Source organism: Melanerpes formicivorus, unplaced genomic scaffold (genome assembly GCF_026170545.1).
Source record: "Melanerpes formicivorus ecotype bairdi unplaced genomic scaffold, bMelFor1.0.p_v2 SCAF_19, whole genome shotgun sequence".
NCBI classification, from domain to species: domain Eukaryota; kingdom Metazoa; phylum Chordata; class Aves; order Piciformes; family Picidae; genus Melanerpes; species Melanerpes formicivorus.
Window position 1 is genome coordinate 2,469,101 of NW_027142371.1, and position 21,545 is coordinate 2,490,645.

Sequence of the window (21,545 nt, forward strand, 5' to 3'; positions counted from 1 at the left end):
ATTTCTGCATAACCTGATGTCATCTTTTTGACCACCTTTTGTAAACACACTATAAAGCTCTGTCTGTACTCCCCAGGCCCTTGCCTCCTTGCTGTCAGCACTTAATTGCCCTGCCAGGGAACAGGAAGCCTCCAGAAAATGGCAAGGTGGCAGATACATTGCCATGGAGAAAAATATCAGTTCTTCCTTCTCACACTGAAATAATTTGAGGAGTAAGGAATTATGGGGACAAGCTGGAACTCAGGAGGTTTCCCTTGAAATTCAGGAAAAACTTCTTTACTTTGGAGCACCAGGACAGGCTGCCCGGAGAGTTGTGGAGTCTCCTTTTTGACACTCCCCAGTCCATAAGACAATACACCCAAAATGTGTAGGCTTGATCACTTGAGAGAAGCTGCAGGAGCCAGAGATCAGAGACAGGATCAGGTTGTGTCCCCTGCATTCCTGTGTTCCCAAAACCCAGACACAGAGCTGTAGTGCTTTCTGCCCCCCATGAACCAGCCTCATATGCAGGGTGCTGGAGAAGAGAGACACTTGCAGTCCTTTCTCCCTCTGGCTGGCATTTCAGAGAGCTGTGTAAGGTATTGTGATTACATAATGTGAATTACAAATCCTGTTGAAAAGCTCCTGCCATGAGCACCACTGCCTGATGTTGGTGTTTGAAGCCATTCTTCCCTGCCTGTGTGATCCCTGTGCAGCTGTCAGTTTGTTTACAGAAGGTATTTTCACGGGCTGCATTTCCACTGAAATCAGAGCATATGGATGGAAAAGTGTTTGTTTATTCTAAAGACCAGGTGGGTGACTTGAAATACTTTTAACATTCACTGTGGTTTTGAGAGGAAACAAGATCCAAACCTTTGATAGACTGCTGACCATGTTGCAGACCAGACATTCAGCAGATATGATTCAAGGATATACATGATCCTGTATTGCCCATCTCAAACATCTTGAACTATAAGCTGGAGCATTAAAAGAGTTGGCAGCACTGGTCTGCAGACCAGAGACCTGGTATGTATCCCCCTGCTCAGAAGAATCGTGATGCTTCAAACACTTCCCTTGGGTGTGCCAAGAAATGAACATGGGGAATGACTGAAAAGCTCCTTCCAAGACATACCCCACGTTCACAGGATTACAGGATCACAGGATGTTAGTAGTTGGAAGTGACCTCAGGAGATCATTGAGTCCAACCCCCTGCCAGAGCAGGACCATAGAATCCAGCACAGATCACACAGGAACACATCCAGATGGGTCTTGAAAGTCTCCAGAGAAGGAGATTCCACAGCCTCTCTGGGCAGCCTGTTCCAGTGCTCTGTGACCTTCACAGTGAAGAAGTTCCTCCTCATGTTGAGATGGAACCTCCTGTGCTGTAGTTTATATCCATTGCCCCTTGTCCTATCCCAGGGTGCAAATGAGCAGAGCCTGTCCCCTCCTCCTGACCCCCAGCCCCCAGATACTTATAAACATTTACTAAATCCCCTCTCAGTCTTCTCCAGACTATACAGCCCCAGGTCTCTCAGCCTCTCCTCATATGGCATTTCCTCCAGTCCTTTAATCATCCTCATTACTCATTCATCTTCATTCCTCATTCTTCGCCCATCCTGCTTACTTTTGTGGGTGCCACAGGGCTGTGCCTGCGCCACAGGGATGATGGTCACTGACACAGACCTTACCCATCTTGACCCTCTAGCTGTAGCAGAAAGCTTTACCAGCACAGGCTCCATGGAATGCTGGGACGGAACTCCTGTTGTTTATACCACCTGATAGAATAGAATAGAATTAACCAGGTTGGAAAAGACCTTCAAGATCATCAAGTTCAATCCATCACCCAACACCATCTAATCAACTAAACCATGGTACCAAGTGCCTCATTTAGTCTCTCCTTAAACACTTCCAGTGATGGTGACTCCACCACCTCCCTGGGCAGCACATTCCAATGGCCAATGAAGAACTTCTTCCTAACATCCAGCCTAAACCTCCCCTGGTGCAGCTTGAGACTGTGTCCTCTTATTCTGGTGCTGATTGCCTGGGAGAAGAGACCAACCCCCACCTGGCTACAACCTCCCTTCAGGTACTTGTAGAGAGCAATGAGGTCTTCCCTGAGCCTCCTCCTCTCCAGGCTAAGCAACCCCAGCTCCCTCAGCCTCTCCTCACAGGGCTGTGCTCCAAACCCCTCCCCAGCTTTCTTGCCCTTCTCTGGACACATTCCAGCATCTCAACATCTTTCCTAAACTGAGGGGCCCAGAACTGGACACAGTACAATGCAATATTAAATGATGTAAGTCGCATGCAGGTTTTATGTCATGTGTATGTATCCTTCCGCAGCAGTCCCTGTTTTGTGACCCTGGGAAGCCCAGCCCTGAGCCTGTGCAGCACATCTCCCCTGCAAGGGTCCTCACACCAGCTGAGCTACAGCAAACTTCTCCAGATCACATGCACTTCATCACAGTACAACCTGCCCAGCAGCTGGTTTGCATGAGCAGCACCGAGGGAGAACGCTTGCGCTGTTCATGTGTTTTGAGAGCACTTCCAAGTTTTGCAAAATCCTTCTTTGATAAACTGGACTTTGGGATGCAATGAACTTAGCTTCAGCCTCAGAAAACCCATCTTGCATCCACGTGCAGCTCCCAGTGTCTTTCATGCAGTAGCCAGCAGGAAAGTTTCTGTTCCGCTCAGCAGCAGAAGAATGTTAATTGCAAGGGAAGTTGAATACTGAAATGCTTTGCTTCATGGAGCACTGTGGAGGGGGAAGGAGATAAGCTCCAGAGACTCCAGTTATGACTGCAAACTCAGTCATGCTTCTCCTTATTTTATTCTATTTTTTAGGGGGGGGTTGAAGTGGTGACTCCTTTCCTAGCAGATTTTCCCCAGCTGAGCTACCTAAAAATGGTAATAAATTGTCCGTCTCTTGTGGGCTTTCTAGAGACTTTGTAGTCCAGAGGGGTGAAGCTCTGCATCAAAGAGGGTCTACAGTCAGCAAGGAGAGGAATTCCTTTCCTGGATCAAGTGAGATAGACTGGGGACAGAGCTGTCATTCCAGCAACCAAAGCCATATCTTGCTCTGTCCTTTATCCAGACCAATTTGCACTATCCCTCTGGTAAAATGACCCCTGCCACCTTGCACCAGCTAACCTGGGCTGCGTGGAGCAGTCACCTGCCCAGCCACAGGTTAAGGTGCAGCAAGTGGGAGCCTGTCCCACCAGATTAGTTCATAAAATCACAGAAGCACAGAACTGGTTTGCTTGGAAAAGACCTTTTAATCCTCAAGTCCAGCTGTTAACCCATCACTGAACCATGTTCTTCAACACCACATCTACACAATTTTAACCCCCTCCAGGGATGGCAACTCCCTGGGCAGCCTGTTCTAAGTTTGACAATGCTGTCAGGAAAGCAATTTTTCCTAACATCCAACCTAAACCTCCCTTGGCACAACTGGAGACCAATTCCTCTTGTCCTATTGCTTGTTACTTCAGAGATGTTACTTGGGAGAGTTACTTGGTATTACTTCCCCACCTCACTCCAACCTCCCTTCAGGGAGTTGTAGAGAGCAAGGAGGTCTCCCCTCAACCTCCTTTTCTCCAGACTAAACAACCCCAGTTCCCTCAGCAACTCCTCACCAGCCCTGTTCTCCAGACCCTTCCACCAGCTTTATTGCCCTTCTCTGGATCCTATCCAGCATCTCCATGTCCTTCTTGGAATAATGGCCCCAAAACTGAACCCAGTATTCAAAGTGTGGCGTCACCACCGCCCAGAGGCGATGCCTGCCCCGGTCCTGCTGGCCACATCCACCCCGCGGAGTGACGCTCCTTGTCCCCGGCCCTTTGCCGCAGCTCCCGGGGCGGTGCTCGCCCGGAGGCGGCCCCGAGCAGCGAGGCCGCCCCCCACCGAGACCCCCCAGGCTCCCCGAGGGGCGGGCAGGGCGACTACAAGCCCCAAGCTGCCCGGCCAGGAGGCAGGGCGTGAGCGACGTGGCGCTGCGGGGCCCCGCTCTGGCCGCCGGACCCCGCTCCGCCCCGAGCCGAACCGAGCCACGCCAGGGGCCGCGGAGCGCCGCGGGCTCTGCCCCGCCGCGCCATGGGTGAGTCCCCGCTGGGCCGGGGCGGGGGGCAGCGGGGGGCCCGAAGCTGGGAGGGAAGCGGCGGGGCCGGCTCGGGAAGGCGCAGCCGGGCTGGGAACGGGCGCGTCCTGCCCCAGGAAAAAGTTTTTATTGAAAGAGTTTTCAGCTTTTCCGACAGGCTGCGGCTGCAGCTCCCTGCCCCCCACCTCCGTTCTATTTTTTTAGCACTCCCCGCTGCAAACGTGAAGAGACAAAGCCTGTACCGTGCACAGCCCCTTGGGCCATCCCTGGAGCCCACCACGGGAAGGAGAGGGCTGCTGGCGGGGCAGAGCCTCAGCGGGTCCGGAGGGGCCAGCGCAGTTCCGCCAGAGGCAGCGGCGCTGGTGTGTGCAGGGAGGGACTGCACCGCTTTAAAAGGCAGCCCAGTCCCAGCCAGGTCAGCGGCGCTGGTTACTGCCCAGTCCGGAGCACTTCGACCAGGCTGCCCTAGGCAGGGCAACTCCTGGCACAGCACCTTGTCAGATCCACCAAACTTTCTCTCCTTATGTGAAGATATGAAGGGTCCTGGCGTTCCCCAGCGACATCAGAGCAGACTGTGCAAAGCTGGATTTCAGTCAGAGTTCATAAAACTCTTGCTGCTCAGCAGGAAATGCAGCAAACTAGGATGGGATCGGCTCTGGTATTTGCAGTGGGGCTGCCTGCGTCTAATTGAGTTTGTGTCTTGAAACTAATGGCATGTCCACATTATGCAAAGTCCTTTTGTTCCCAGTGAGCAAATATTCTTTCTAATTACCTGTGTTACTTGTACAAGGAGTGCTGAAAGCAGCACAGGTAGGCACACAGCACGGTGAAGGGACTGGTGTGTAGCTGGGAAAGTGTCAGGGACAGAAAGGCAGCACCCAGTGTTAGGAGATTCAATCCAAATGTACATACAGCCATCCCTTTATTGCTGGCTGTAATTAAAGGACAAATAGAGACATTTCCTACTAAACACAGCTTAGGAGGGAGAAGAAGCCCACAGGCAGGGTGAGGACAATCTGCCATCAGCTGGTGGCTGTGTCTACATTCTTTCCACATTCAGTCTGCTGAAACTCTTGAGTATTTGTGATTAGGCAAAGCCAGTGTGAGAATACAGATGGTATAATGTGCTTGAAACGAGCAGAAACCTCTAATGAACTTTACCAGTGCCTTCAATACTGTCACGAGAGGGGGCCTGATGTCCCCAGGGGTCCTTGCTGCAGCACTGCCTCATGCCATGTGCAGAGCCCCCTGCCATAACATGACTAATGGTTCACACATGGTCCTCCTTTCATCCTCTCCCCAGGGCGAGAGGCATGTGCAGCAAGCACCTTTCTTTATTTTTGAGGGTTGGTTGATTGGGGCTTGGTTTGCTTTTGCTGTTGTTTTTAAGTTATTTTAACTGAACTTACATACTTGCCTCACTTGCATGGTCAGCTGTGTGGGAAGGCCAAGGTCAAAGAACTGCTTCTTTTGCGGAGCAGGCAACAGTGGGCTTTCCAGCTCATGAAGTTCACCCTGTAGTCCTAGATCTGAGAACGTTGTGCTTGGCTCAGGCATCCTGGGCACTGTGTGCTGCACAAGCAGAGATGAGGAAATCAGAGCCACCCCTATAAGGTTCTGTTGAGAATGCAAGACTAACTGGGAAAACCAAACTTTTGTGAGCAGTGTCTTCAACACCAGGGTAGGGAATGGGATTGCAGAGCCTGCAGTGAGAGCTGGTGGTGCCACAGACACTGAAACACAGCAGTGATAATGCAGAACGATTCAGGACCAGAAAGCAGGAGCCGTGTTTCCTGCCCAGAACAGCTTTTGTAATTAGAATCCCTCATGCAGCTCCAGGCACTACAGATCACTGCTCTTCACCTAAACACAAGACTTAATGTTGTTAACAAAGTTCTGTTTTCACAGCTCTGCACCCCGGATGGGTGCCCCTGCAGCTAGTGGAAGCGTGTGCAGGGCTGGTGGGTTGGTGACTATCTGCGAGTGCCACTCTGCATGTGACTTAGGGGGAAATGCATCATCGTGGCTTTGTAGATGGAAAACTTTGGATGTTCTGGGAGAGCTTTTTCCAGCTTGTTTATGCTGACAGCTTGCCTGCCTGTGACCAAAACCTGAACCCAGCATTCCTTGCTGCTTTTCCAGGTCGTGCACTGCTGGTCCTCCTCTTGTCTGCGACAGTCTCTCTCCTCGGCGGGCTGATATTTGGCTACGAGCTGGGGATTATCTCTGGTGCTCTGCTGCAGCTGCAGACAGACTTTCACCTCAGCTGCTTCAGGCAAGAAGTTCTTGTGAGCTCCCTCCTCATTGGAGCTCTCCTCGCCTCTCTGGTTGGGGGGATCCTCATCGACCGCCACGGACGGAGGAGAGCCATCCTGGTCAGCAACTTGGTGCTGTTGGTTGGCAGCCTTGTTCTGACACTGACAAGGTCATTTCTTGGTCTTGTCATTGGGCGTGTGACTGTGGGCTTTGCCATCTCTATCTCATCCATGGCCTGCTGCATCTACGTCTCAGAAATGGTGGCTGCTCAGCGCCGAGGGTTGCTTGTGTCTCTCTACGAAGCAGGCATCACCGTAGGAATCCTGCTCTCCTATGCACTGAATTACATCTTTGCAGATGTGGATGAGGGATGGAGGTACATGTTTGGGTTGGCCATTCCCCCCACAGCCATGCAGTTCCTCAGCATCCTCTTTCTCCCAGTGAACCCAATTAAATTAAGCTCATGGGACTCAGACTACCAGAAGGGCCTCATTCAGTTGCAGGACTCTGAGGACAGAGCAGCAGCAAAGAAGGAGCCCTATAAGGAGAAGCATTACTCATTTCTTGACCTTTTCAGGACCAGAGACAACATGAGAAGGAGGACTCTGGTGGGCCTGGGACTGGTACTCTTCCAGCAGTTCACTGGGCAGCCCAATGTGCTGGGCTATGCCTCCAAAATCTTCCACTCAGTGGGGTTCCAGAGCAACTCCTCAGCAATCCTGGCCTCTGTTGGGCTAGGGGCAATAAAAGTGGTGGCCACACTCATTGCAATGGCCTTTGCAGACAGGGCTGGCAGGAGAGTGCTACTCATGGCTGGCTGCGTGGTGATGGCCATCTCTGTCACCACCATTGGCCTCAGCAGCCGCATTGCTCCGCTGGCCATGGCCAGGGACTGCAAAGCAGCCATGGACCCCAATGCATCCCACAGCCTCACCCAGCGCCCCCTGACACCTGTATCCTCCCAGCTTGCTGTCTCGCCCATCCCACCAGCATTAGGTGCTGGCAAAGGTCAGGCAGGTCCTGGGTTTGCTGCCACGAGGAGTCTTACAAAAGTTTTTGGCAGTACTCAAAGCATGGAGGTGGTTCCTGGTTCTTCCCTCACCTGGAAGAGGGGCTTGGAAGAGGCAGTGGGAAGCACAGGCCCTCCTTTCAGTGGTGCTCCCTGGGCAGAACATAAGGTGTTAAACTGGATTACACTGCTGAGCATGATGGCTTTTGTGAGTGCCTTCTCAGTTGGATTTGGACCAAGTAAGTGTGATGTTTGTGTATCCTTGACGTAACCCAGGGAATCAAGTTCTTTACAGTCTGCCTGAAACATCCATTAGGTATCCACTTTACCAAGCAGTCCACTGGGAACTGGGCATGTATCTCCTTCAGCCCCCTGGGTAACGTCCAGCTCGGTCAGCTTCAGGGCTGGTGCAGCACTGGTACTTCCTCTTCCATGCTGTCTCTGCCCTTGTAATGGTTTTGCTTCTGTCTAGCTCATTGCAAAATCAGAGCATCCCACAAGCACTGTCTAACCTTCCTAGCACCCTGATGAGGAGGGAGACAGAGGACTGAGTGGTTTCTCCTGTGTGGTGAAGAAAGTCTGTGGCAGAACTGGAAGAGGAACCTCCTCAGAATGTTCTCAGTATCAGTTTGTCTCTCCAAAGTCATTATTTGTTCATCACATGGGTTTGACAGTGACCCTGTCCAATAACCCTGGGATAGGGGAGACTACTTTTAAGACATTTTGCTTTAGCTCTGCTGTTAGCCCAACTGCACCATTGCTACCCCAGCCCTACCCCTTCCTCATTTCATTACAAGCAGCACATCCTGCCACCTCCCCTGAATGCAAATGACTGACTCCCTTGCTCTCTTTGCACCCTGAGCCTCTCCTTCGGTATTTCATTCCTCTGTAGAGTGCTGAAGTGGGAGTTTTTGACATTTCCTGCTGTCAGCTGACTCTTGAGATGAATGTTTGGCCCCACCGGCTGCTGGGTGAAGCCAGAGTTTAAGCCCCCTGCTGAAGTCTCTCTTGCTTACTTCCCAAATAAATTGCCTACCCCCTACAACTTTCTTTCTGATCTCTCTAATCTGTGCAGTGACCTGGCTGGTCCTCAGCGAGATCTATCCTGCTGGGATAAGAGGAAGAGCATTTGCCTTCTGCAACAGTTTTAACTGGGCTGCCAATTTACTGATCAGCCTCTCCTTCTTGGACCTCATTGGTAAGTGGCCATCCCCAATCCCTCCGTCTCCCACAGCTGCTATGGGCAAGTGGCCACCACAGGACATTGAGAGATTAAACTGTTTGAACCTTGACACCAGGATAGGTGCAAGCCTGGTGCCCCTGACAGCAGAAAAAGCAGGCAACAGCAGGGATGGTCTGAGCCTCTCCACCACCCATTTCATAAAAATCATCCCCATCCCCCTGGGCTGTCCTGCAGTAAAACAGAGAGCTTGCAGCTTCAGGATATTTCTTGCTGGCAGAGCTCTGAGCTGAGGCACTCAGTGAGCACTGCTGGACCCTGAGGCTCAGCTGCCTTCTCCTTCCCTCTGTGGTGCTGGTAGCAAGGCCTGGTGTGAAATGTCCTTCTCCCTTGCTAGTTCCTGGTCCAGACTTTGCCAATAAGGAGCTTTCCCTGCCCTTTTGAGGACTTACCAAAATGAGAACTAGAATTATAATTAACCAGGTTGAAAAAGACCTTCAAGATCATCAAGTCCAACCTCTCACCCAACATCATCTAATCAACTAAACCACGGCACTGAGTGCCTCTTCCAGTCTTTTGTTAAACACCTCCAGTGATGGTGCCCCCACCACCTCCCTGGGCAGCACATCCCAATGGCCAGTCTCTTTTTCTGGGAAGAACTTCTTCCTAACCTCCAGCCTAAACCTCCCCTGGTGCAGCTTGAGACTGTGTCCTCTTGTTCTATTGGTGGTTGCCTGGGAGCAAAGACCAACCCCCACCTGGCTACAACCTCCCTTCTGGTAGTTGTAGAGAGCAAGAAGGTCTCCCTTGAGCCTCCTCTTCTCCAGGCTAAGTAACCCCAGCTCCCTCAGCCTCTCCTCACAGGGCTGTGCTCCAGACCCCTCTCCAGCTTTGTTGCCCTTCTCTGGACACTTTCCAGCATCTCAACATCTTTCCTAAGCTGAGGGGCCCAGAACTGGACACAGGACTCAAGGTGTGGCCTGACCAGTGCTGAGTACAGGGCAGAATGACCTCCCTGCTCCTGCTGGCCACACCAGGCACCTATGACCACCTTGCAGCCAGCAGCCAGCTTCCTTTGCATCCCACAGTGCGACCTACCTCCAACAGACCTTCACACACTTGAGTCTCTCTGCAGATGCCATTGGCTTCTCTTGGATGTTTCTTCTCTATGGCCTGATGGGAGTGTTGGCTGTCACCTTCATTTACTGCTTTGTTCCTGAGACCAAAGGACAGTCCCTGGAGGAGATTGACCAACAGTTCTCCAGGAAACGGTACCTGTGCCCTGCTAGCCTGGGTGATGGCTTTGGCTGCGTCCCACCAGCAGCCCCTGGGGTCGATGGCACTGGGCATGCCAGGGCTGTTGCAGAGCCTGGTCAGTGCCCTGAGAATATCTGCAGTTTTGCAGCGGGGCTGTGGGACAGGCTGTGAAGGCTGCAGTGTGGTTCATCAGCAGGTCCCTGCCCTGAGCCATGTGGCCATGCTGCTGAAGGGCACCATAGAATCATAGCATAGAGTCAATAAGGTTGGAAAAGACCTCAGAGATCATCAAGCCCAACCTGCCACCCAACAGCTCATGACTACTAAACCATTGCTTCAAATGCCACACCCAATCTCTTTTTGAACACCTCCAGGGACCAGTAACACTTGAGAGGAAAAGGTGTGAAAACAAGGCCTAGGGGGGGGGAGGGGAGGAGAGCAGAGCCAGAGCACAGCACAGGCAGGTCAGGATAGTGAGGTCCTTAGAGTAATCCAGGACTGATCCTTCTGCTCTGGGGCAGAGACACCTCCTGGTGTAACACATACCATGGGCCCTCACCTGGTAATTTCCATGCAAAGCCTGTAATGGGCTAGGGAAGATGGAGGGTGCTTGTGCAGTTCTGGTTGTGAAGCAGGTGGCAGGGCAGGCATTGTGGGAGCAGAGGGAAGTTGTTCACCCACACATCCATGATGCCAAGGGGAGGGAGCACGCACCCCATGCAGAGGGGTAACTGCTGTAAACCTCTGCCTGGCTCTGGGTGAGCTGCAGCTGACTTTCACCATTGCTCTCCAGGGTGTGGGAAGGAAACGTGTTCCAGCAGAGACGTGGAAGAGGAGGAGCGAGCTGTTTGCACACCCAGTACCAGAGAGTGGAGCACACCAGCAGCAGATGAAACCAAAGCCAGAGACATGCCCACAGCATTGCTCTGGGAAGAGGAGCAGGCTGTGCCATCCAGACAGTTCTTCTCCATGACCTCTAACCTCTCCTCAGAGGTGGTGCTCACCACAGTGCCTTAGATCCTGGGACATGCCAATAGCTGTCCTTTGGTTCCTTGGAGGATCATTGGCCCAGGGAACACATCCTTCCTTTGATACCTTTCCTTGTCATGGTTTGTAGCTCCTGTCATTGAAGGGGTTCATGATTTTATACAAAGGAATTAAAGCACAACTGTTGCTGATGGTGCTCTCCAGCCATGCAGCTCAGCTGTGAGCAAGGTGTTTTATTTACCAGCTCTTTGAATATGTGATGCTTTATGGAAGGCACCACAGGAGGAATGTGCCAAACACAGCAGCAGGCATTAATATCATCCCCCTCTATAACATCTGTGCAGGAGCCTGAAGTCTGAGATGGGAATTAAGGCAGATAAATGCTCTTTTAGTGGAGGCAGAACAAGTGCTGGCTCATTCACTGTTGCCTAGAGGCTGAAGGACCAGTAGCTTACCCAGCCAACCACCCAAGACCCATGCCTGCAGAAGTGCATCTCCTGCATGCTTGCCTGCTTGCCTTTGGACATAGAGCCTGGTTTGCATTCACAAACAGAGTTTGCACATTCAAGAATGCAGGCAATGTTCTGGGACCTTAGACAAGTTTCCCACCTCTTACAATTGGACATTCTTTGATTAACTTGTCTGCCTTTGTGCACATTATAAAAACCACTCAACATCAGGTTTGCCCCCAAAACCTTGTGAGAGGGGAGAAGGAGCTGGCATCCTGCTGAACAGCCAGCCTTGCATCTTCTGAGCCCCTTAAGGAACAAAGCCTCAAAGCTTTGGGTTTTCCCTTGCAAATGCAGCTCTCTGGGGCCTAGTGGCTGACAGGCTGGGCCACCTAGTTGGCACCACAGGGACAAACACAGGATGTGGCCACGTCACCCAAACCCCTGCCTCAAACAGAAGCCACAACAAACATGAGACTGATCTGTCCTTGACCTCAACTCAAGTCTATAGCTGTTTGGCCTCTGCCTAAATCACTTTGTGGGCTGTGCTTTTCCCACTGAGCAGCAGGGGTCACCCCCATCATCACCCACCTGTGCTGCAGCTGGAGTTTGGTGTCTCTGAAGTCCCTGATGCACTGCAGGTGCTGTCCCCTCCTGGCACACAAGGACACGTGTAAAACGGCGTGGGTGGAGCAGACAAGCCCATGAACGTTGAGCTGTGCCAGAGCTGGCTCTGATTTACTGGGGAGAAAAGTGTCGGTGCTGCCCTAGGAGTTCAAGCCAGCCTCCAGCCTGGGGAACACACAGGCTGGCCGTCGGCGACAGGGTCGTGATTTCCAATGGGGGTTCCTGGCGAAGCGGAGAGGGAAGGGGGCAGGAGGGGGGTGGTCACCTGGTTACAGGCACCTCAATGTGTTTTGCTGGAGGTGGGTATCACGAAGTGGCCGCAGAGCTCCAGAGCAGTTTTTCTTTCGGGGCTGTGACCATTTGCCACCTGCCTCAGCAGTGTCGGGGGCACGTAGCCCACCTTGGGGACATTTAGCCCTCTGTCCAGCCCGGCCGGCCCCGGGAAGGAACCGGGGCACAGCGGGCCGGGAGTGCACCGTGCGGGGTCTGCCGCGAGAGGGCGTCCGGGCACCGTGGCACCGGCGCTGCAGCGGCAGCTGCGCTCCGGCCCCGCTGCTCCCCGCGCTGCCAGTGCACCCTGGCACTGCTGTCACCCTGGGGAGACAGACAGACACACACATCCACCCCAGACCAAAATCTCATCTCGCCCCACCCCTCGGGCACCAGGCTGAGCCAGAGAGACCCTCCTCGCCCCACAGAACAGGGGTGCGACTGACCCCCAGGCCCTGTCCCTGATCTGGAGAGAGCCCCTGGAAAGGAGGGAGATGGGAATGGGAATCCAGGCAATGCCGGCAAGAGGGGGGGCAGGCAGCTGGGGGGCAAGGAGAAGGGGCTGAGGACCCTTGGGCTTCGTGAGAGGATGGAGTGGGCAAGCAGATCTGGTTGGGTTGAAGATGGCTATGAGGATGGCAGACACTGCCACTGGCACTGCCAGGCTGTGTGGGTGGTGGCACACAAAGCTGTAAGTTACCCTGGTCTTGTTAAGCCCTCTAGCCACAGGTTAAGAGGGTTGTGTTTTCCCTGCTTGCTTCAGGAAAACATGATGCAGATTTCCAAACTCAAGGGCTGCAGCCCATGAGGCAGGAGGGCTCTGCAAGGGCTGCCCAGCTCATCACACAGAGCATCCTGTGTTTGGGTGTCTGCATAAAGTGCAAGGAGAGGGGATACTGGGAGAGCCTAGGGGATGCTGGAGAGCTGAGTCCCATCTCCTCTGGTGTCACAGGGTCCTGCACCTCTGTCACATCAGAGCTGGGCTGGTGGCACTGAAAAAAGGAAAGGCTGGAGAGGAGTGTTTGAAGGAGAGGCTGAAGAAAAGTCAGTGGGTATAAAAATTCAGACCTGCATCCCTTGTGAGGAAGAAGTGGCCAGGATCCAGGGAAAGAGCAGTGAGAATGGTGCAGCTGCCATAAATGAGGTGAGTTTGACTGTGTAGTACCAGCAGAGCCACCGGAGCATTAAGCAACAAAACGAGAGCCAACCTCAGAGATGCTTCTATCCCTAGACCAGAAGCTTTAAAAGAGATGATGCCAGGCTTTCTGATCACCCTGAATGCCAGCCCCAGTGCCAGCACAGGTTTCTTGAGATGGGAGATCCCAGATTCCAATAGGAAAAATGCTGAGCCGGTAGGAAGAAGAAGTCACTGCCCCCCTGATCAGGGTAAAGGTAATGAGCAGCAAGTATAAAATGAGACTAGAGAATCTGATCACCTCAGTGATCCAGCAGGGAGAAAAAAAACACACCTATTTTTGGATACAATAATGAGTCTCCTGGAAGCAGGAGTGCTGGAAGCAGTGAGGAGGGCTGCTGCTCTGGGCTTGCAGGGGAGTGGTGCACAGGACCTGCTTCACAAGGTGTTTGTGGGCAAGCTGCTCCCTGCTAGCGACCACGAAACAACCAATTTAAGGCTGTAGTGGGAGAGAGCACACCAAATAAATCCAGCCTGTGGCTCTGCAATTTCAAGAAAGGGAACTATGAAAAATTCAGGTGATTAGTCAACAACAACAAAAGGAACAGAGAGAAAGCAAGGAGCCTGCAAGCAGTCTGGAGGTGATTTAAAAACACGCTCTATTAAAGCCCAAGTAAAACGTGGGCCATGACTCAAAAAAGAACAGAGAGATCCTAAAAAACACCCTGCCTGCCTCAGTGCTAAGGTTAAGATGGTATCACAGGGAGAAGGTCAGGGTTTTAACCATGGAAGGGTTTCCCACATGAGGAGTAAAGGGAAAACAATGAAGCAAAGCGAGTAAAGTGTGGACAGAAAATTGAGAGAGCTTAAAAAGAGCACTAAGAGCTCTTTGCAAGGAATTCTTTCCCCCCCCCCCCCCCGCTGTTTTTTTAGCTAGATCCAAAGTGAGCAGCTGGCTAGGGAGCCATTGCCCTGTACCAAGGAGCTGGGGAAGGTGAGGAATGATGAGGCAGCTGAGACACCACTGTGTGCTGGGCTTCACTGCTGCAGTAGCTGGGAGATCTCACACCCAGTTTGTTCTTTCGAGCTTGTGAGTTAGAGGAATTCAGTGTGACTTTCCAAGTGGCTACCTAAGGATGGGCAAGTTGCTAAAGTACCTCCCACCTACAAACCAAGCTCTTAAAGAGGACCCTGGGAGTCGCAGGGTCTAGTACAGGCATTGGAATGGGCTCCCCAGGGAGGTGGTTGAGTCACCACCCCTGGATGTGTTTAAAGGCTGTTTGGATATGGTGCTTGGGGAGGTGGTTTAGGGGTGAACCCCTGTGGAGCAGGGTTATGGGTTGGACTTGGTGATCCTGAGGGTCTTACCCAACCTGAAAGTTTCAGTGATTCTGTGTCACCTCCATCCCTGCTAGGTGGTCAGGTCTGCACCAGCAGCAAGAGCCCATGGGCAGACAGGAGGGTGGGAAAGAACCAGCAGAGCAGGAGCCTGCCTTACCAGCATGCTGGGGCTCTAAGAAAACACCAGTGTGCACAGAGCCAGGGGGGAGCCAGCAGGCAGAACAGGTGGAAGGCTTCAAAAAGATTCTGGTAAAACCATTTTGTAAAGATTACCTTGCTGTGGAGCTGAAGCAAAGGGAATCAACAGCAAAAGCTCTAACTTTGTGGATGATGCTAAGCTCTTTTGGGAACAAAAATGTTTTGCCACTGACAAAGGGCTCCAGAAGAACCTTGCAAAAGTGAGAGGGCAAAAAGGGCAGCTAGGATGGACGTGCCAGGGAAAGATGCAGGCAGAGGCCAGAGGCCTCTGAAAGGTATCTGGGGTTAGGATGGACTGGAGGAGTCCTCAGCCTGGCTGAGCTGACTCCCCCTCATCATCATCTAACTGGACAAACATGTCCCTGCTCTGAATTTGTGACCCATTAACGTAGCCACAGGCTGTTGCTCTTTTTTCCTCCCCTGAGGCTGAGACCTCATAAGACTGGAGGATACAGAAATGCTTGAGGCAGTGATAAATCTTCTTTAGTGGGCTTTTATTTCCTTTTCTTTCACAATATTTTCTTTAGTTTCCTAGCCAAATTTTTTCTAAGGAAAGATTTCTGACTTCCTTTGAGCCACAGCTCAACATCTGTCCACACTGGGGGCTGAAGCAATACACTGTTAAGGGGTTTTGATGTCAAGCCCAAAACCCCACCAGGGATTTATGCAGCTCTCCCCTTTCCTCCCTCCTCCTCTTCAAACAGCCTTTCATTTGCTCTCACTAATTGTGCTGTCATGCCTCTCTTCTCCCCCCTGGTCGTGCAGACAGCCTTTCATGCAGACAGGTTTCAGTGACAGATGCCTGTGCCATGAGCTGGCCGAGGAGGCTGCAGACCAAACGCATCACTGAGCTACACTGGAGCCATCCAGGCTCCCATCCAGCTCAGGGACTTGATTAGGCAGTGGCTTCCTTGTGCTCCCCCCCTCCCCCCAACCCCCGAGGGGCTGTTGGCTAATCACTGCGGGTCGGGAGAGCCCTGCCAGCCCCAGGCCACCCACAGGCACCACTTGCTCCCCTAAGTGGGCAGGAAAAGATCAGCAGAACATCTCTTGGGAAAAGGGAAGGGAAGAGCCTTCAGCAGGGTTTGGGCTGGGGACAGGGACACTACAAAGCCTGGTGCCCCAGGGGAGGTGGCTGTGAGAGAAGGAGAACAGCCAGGACCAGGTGAATTGCACAGGGTTGAACAGAGCAGTTCTGGGCTGTGCCTCCTTGAGCATCCACAGCAAGAGCCCTGTGGTGGGTGTGAAGGCCAAACGCATGAAATTGTGAAACAAGGCTTGGCCCTGGGGACTGTGTAAATCAACCTGCTCAAATGGAAACTTGCTCTCAGGCCTTGCCAGCAAACGGAGAATGACACTTTTGAGCAGCTACTAGATCTAAAGGCATCTGAGCCACAACCAGAAGCTAATGCTGGAGGGGGTCAAAGCTTAAGTTTCTCAGAGTTGTGCCCAGGGAAGCCATTGGTGGCAGCAAGACTGGGATATAGCAAGTGGGGCAATGCACAACTCAAGTATGCAGATGATCTGTTGGCAGAAGCAGCCCCAGCAGCCCTGCACCCTCTGCTCCCTGTGACAGCCCCACACCTTCACTGGTGCTCCCCCAGGTCCCCATCTCCTCCCTCCTGCTAAACAAACAGCTGCAAAAGCCACTGCTCTGGGGACTGTGCTATGCCAGAGAGAAAGAGAGGGAAGGGAGATGGAGTTTTATCCTTTTATTCATTTTTTTTCCTTGTTTTGAATGCCTGTCTGCAAGGATTTTATCTATCCCCAGGTCTGCAGACACAGAGGGAGATGGGCTAGGAGGTGGCAGGGTCAGGGGCACTTCCTGATTTGCAGGAAGTTTTAAGTGAACTCAAGATGCCCAGTCAGGGTGGATGTCTGTGTTGCACTGACAAGACTCACACACACACACACTTAGATCTACCTCTGTGCTGTGCCACAGCCAACATCTGGGTGATGTAAGGAATAAGCACAAACCTTAGCTTGTTATTGCTAGTCCAGTCTGACTTGAGAAACCAGCCTGTGCACAAGTGAGGTGAAGTCTGAGGGGCTGCAGGTACCAGCAGCAAGTCCTGGAGCTCCAGCCCTGGTAAGGTGACCAGCAGACATCAGAGGCAAGTGTCAGTCCCTGCTGCAGATGCTCCCACAGCTCAGCATGGTGAGGGGGCTCCATGTGTGCATGTGAAGGCAGCAGGCTGAAGGATGGGGTCCTGCTCAGTCTGTGCTCAGGCTGAATGAAAGGAGCCAAGATACATGAAATAACCATAACTGGAAAACCAGAACCCAGCAGAGGAGCTGTTTAATGCCCTACAGACCCAGCAACACCACCAGAGCTGGCAAAAAACCATTCCTGGTACAGCAAGCAAGACACCAACTAAATCCAAGGAGAAGCTGGAAGGAGCAGGGTGTGTTGAGATGTTTTGTGTCAGCTGGTGTGCCTCCAGGCACTGCACAGATTAGACCCAAGCCTAGAATGCAGCAGAGGCTTCCTCCTTTCACTGCCCCTCTCCTGTCCCTTCTGAAGTGCTCCTTCCAGCACAAGCACCTTCATGCTTGGTGTCCATGGCCTGTGCCCTTGTCCTTCCTGCTTTACCTGGCCTTCTGGGTACTGCTCCTGCCTCTCATCCGTGCTAAGGAGTGAGACCTCATGTGCAGGACTGGGCGATACAGAAGCCCCTCTCTGCCCCTAGACCTAGTGGGACAAATCCAGCCTCCACTTAAGCAGGAATCACGTCCTTACCTTTACTGAAGAGTTCTTCCAGTTGTTTCCAGGTACTTTCAGGATACTAAGCTCTTCCCACTGGCAATCATCCTTTCCTTGGAGCTGCAAGGAGTTATCAAGAGTCATTTGCCCTCAGAAAGGTCTTCTGGAAGGGTTGGGGGAATCATGGTGCTTGGTGCCACGATCCCATGGTGACAATCCTGGCACCACACCTGTGGCTGTGTCCACGCTCACCCCCAGCTCCTAGGGGTAACAAGCACCCTTTTGTTCTCCAGCTCCCAGCTGAGTCCTGGTGCACGATGTGACCTCCTGCAGCACCACAAATAAAACTGCCAGTGCTGTGCCTATTAATAGTGCTTCTATTCCTGCTGCCACTCTGATTGCTTTTGCTACTATTAATAATAATATTTACATATGCAAACCCGCAGATGCAAAACAGATGCTTGGGTTGGGACCTCTGGAAAGGGAAAAAACAACCCAACACAACTTGTCTCTGCCACAGAGTCCTGACAAAGGCAGAGGGTTAACCACACAGAGTGCCATAGAAAGAACAAATAGATGAGGGGGGAGAAAGAATGAAATAATTCCTTCCATATTCCTGACAGAGGCCAAAACTCATCCATTCCCTCTGTCTGCTTCTCTCCTTTCTAGCATTTGAGACTCTTTTCCAATAGCAGGTCAGGGATGGTTTCCATATTTGTTCAGACTTGTCTAATTTTATTTTCCAGCTCAGCTCTTATTTTTTCAGATGCAGCTCTTCTTGATGGATGGAAAATACAAAAGAAATCACTCATCTGCTCCCTGCAAGCTTTTTCCTGACTGCTGGGAAGCCCAGGCACTCTTCCAGGCCTGGAGTAAACCTTGCCTTATGGAGACAACTTGAGCCTTGTTTGCTGAGTTCATATGTCTGGGAATAATTTAAGCTGAAGGGAAAAGTAAAAGTGAGAAGACTGCTACCTCCTCTTGTCTCTTCACCACACAGCCCTGCCTGGGAGGACATCCACGGTCGTGCAAGATGAGCAATCACAACTCTGCTGCTGGCCAACAGCGTAAAACAGGACAGCAGTGGCACAGGGCAGGGCGAGACCGTCAGCAGCTTCACCCAGGCTTGTTTCACAGCAGGAGAAGGTAACAGGGGGGCCACCAGCAGCATGGAAAACCCTCTGCTTTCAGGGGGGCTGCTGTAGCTATGGGTGGGCTCTCTTGGGGTGCAGCCAGGGAGCAGAGGGGCTTGGCTGGGGCAGCCACCATGCTCATTGCCCCCGGTTTTCCTGCAAGCATGAGGAGAAGCAGAAGCACCAGGCTGAAACAAGGACCTCTCTTGCCTGCATTGCTAGGTAGCTTTGAGGTGGAATTACACAGGAGCCCCACCAGCATGAACAGCTTCCCTGTGAGCACACTTTGGGCTCTTGACCACGTATTCATGGTGGTGTGAACTCCAGAGGTTCCCCCTCACCCATGGGTGTCATGTGTGTGGCCAACACAGCTCCCCAGTTCCTTTCTGCTGAGAAGCACCCTCAGGGATGTCCTGTTCTTCCCCAGCAGCCCCAGCCCTAGCTGCTGCTTGCATGAGCAAGAGGAAGAAAAGGAGGAAGGGTTTCTATGCTCTGCCACACCAATGCTTAAGCAGAGAAAGCCACTGAACAGCACAGCGACGAGCGCAGCGGGGTGTCCCCAGGCACTAACGAGTAATAAAGTGCCCCAGAAACTAAAGAGCCCCCAAGTGCTACTGAGGGCTAAGTAGTCCCCTAATACTCACATCTCTCTCAGGTCAAATTCCACTCTTTAAACCAATCCCCATCACATTTTACACGTTGGGCTGTGGAAGGCCTCAGAGGGGCTGTTAGGGTCTATTGTAGGGGAATAAAGCAAGTGTCAAAAAGACTTTTAATGCCCAGTTAAAAATGGCCCAAATAGAGCCTGCAGTTACCTGATAAGCTGCAAGGTCTCTACTGGGAGAAATATTTTGCTTTTTAAATTGTCTCAGCCCTTGCACTCTTACCAGAGGCTGGCCTCAGCTCTAAACTAAAGCTTTGTCAAGCACTTTAAAACAATATTAAAAGCCTGGCTTTTGTTCCATAAAGACTTTTAGTGCTTGCTGGTTGGTTAGTTGGTCAGGTTTGGGGTTTTTTTTTTCCCTCCTTATAATGGTTATGAGCAGCAATTATTGAACATATCAGAGCACTGCAGATCTCCACAGCTCCGTGTGGGTTACAGCCACAATCCTTCTCCCAGCATGATGGCTGTTCCATCACTGCCATGCCCCCAGTGCAGGTGTGGGAAGCAAAGGGTTCAGAAGGGATTAGCATCTCCAGAGATACCCAACAGGGCAGTGCCAGAGAAAATAGAAGAGAATCTGAGGAGACCTTATTGTGGCCTTCCAGTAGAGTAGAGTAGAGTAGAGTAGAGTAGAGTAGAGTAGACCAGACTGGAAGAGATGTTTACGATCATCAAGTCCAGCCTATCACCCAACACCATCTAATCAACTAAACCATGGCACCAAGCACCCCATCAAGTCTCTTCCTAAACACCTCCAGTGATGGTGACTCCACCACCTCCCTGAGCAGCACATTCCAATGGCTAACAACTCTCTCTGTGAAGAATTTCTTCCTTACATCCAGCCTAAACATCCCCTGGCACAGCTTGAGACTGTGCCCTCTTGTCCTGATGCTGGTTGCCTGGGAGAAGAGACCAACCCCCTCCTGGCTACCACCTCCCTTCAGGTAGTTGTAGAGAGCAATAAGGTCTCCTCTAAGCCTCCTCCTCTCCAGGCTAAGCAACCCCAGCTCCCTCAGCTTCTCCTCACAGGGCTGTGCTCCAAACCCCTCCCCAGCTTTGTTGCCCTTCTCTGGACACCTTCCAGCATCTCAACATCTTTGCTAAACTGAGGGGCCTAGAACTGGACACAGGACTCAAGGTGTGGCCTCACCAGTGTGGTGTACAGGGGGAGAATGACCTCCCTGCTCCTGCTGGCTACACTGTTCCTGATACTCCTGCAGATTCCCCTGACTCTTTGCAGGGAAACTGGAGAGATTACATCTATGTACTGGTCCAGTTAACCTTCATAGGAACAACTTCCTCATGGCTATGGACTCTGCATGGGCTGCAGCATCCATCCCTTGGTGTGCTTTGTGCATTCACAGCTCAGGCAGTTCAGTGTTTATTCGGCCAGAGGTTTTCATTCAAGGATTCAGCCTCAGAGTGGCACCAGCCAAGAGAGGCAGGGTTGAGCTGAGGCAGGGTGTTTTATGCCATCCTGTGTTGCTCCTCTGTGCAGGGGCAGACCAGCCCCCACAGGGCAGTTTTTCTGCTGTCACTGTGCTTTGGGAAGTGTCTTTGCAAAGTCTGAGGCAAACCGACAAAATTTATGGCATTTGAGGTCCCCTGTGAGTCTTGACTGTCAGGAATTAGCATTAAAAACAAGGCTTAAAGCTTCCACATTGCAAAAGCCATCAGCTGCTTTACTGCCCTGCAGCCATGCCAGCTCCCTCACACTGCAGCTTTGACCAAAGTGTGACAGCTCAGTTATTTAGCCTGGGCCAGGCTTAAAGTTCTGATGAAGCCTAATCTTGTGACCTGTATTTGCTTTGGCTGGGAATGCTTTCTGCACAGACGACTTCCTATCCTTCCTAATCTTTCCTACAGGAAAGGAGGTGGGAGTTGAGTTGGGAAAGGAAGGCAGAGCCAACCAGCCCCGGTGAGAGAAACAAGCCCTGCACAAGTGGGCCAGGTTCAGGGACCTTGTCTGTTAAGGGAAGGAATTAAAGGGGGAATCAGCACCTCTGCTGTCATCATTTGAGGTGCATCGAGTCCATCACCACTCCTCTGGAATCTTACCCATCTGGAAACAGGGCTGGCTGCAACTGCCACAGCTTCACAGCTCAGGGATGGAAAAGTCTCTGCTTAGTTCCAGCTCCTCAAACCTCCCACTGAAACAGGGAGAAGTTTTGTGGGTACAGACCCCTGGCAACCCCCCGACTTGTCATGGACAGGCTGCTCATGAGTGCTGGCCATCAGTCCCTTACAGAGTGAGCAGGAAAGA

At 52.0% G+C, this 21,545-nt stretch overlaps 1 protein-coding gene across 1 annotated transcript; it reads left to right on the forward strand.

Annotated features, from left to right (window-relative positions):
• The first annotated feature begins 3,917 nt into the window (after positions 1 to 3,917).
• SLC2A10 (solute carrier family 2 member 10) lies at positions 3,918 to 11,004 on the forward strand. The gene is made up of 5 exons (XM_068149810.1): positions 3,918 to 4,072; positions 6,215 to 7,576; positions 8,413 to 8,535; positions 9,653 to 9,788; positions 10,568 to 11,004. The coding sequence occupies exons 1-5, from the start codon at positions 4,069 to 4,071 to the stop codon at positions 10,665 to 10,667; spliced, it is 1,725 nt and encodes a 574-aa protein (XP_068005911.1). The 5' UTR covers positions 3,918 to 4,068; the 3' UTR covers positions 10,668 to 11,004.
• Positions 11,005 to 21,545: the final 10,541 nt, after the last annotated feature.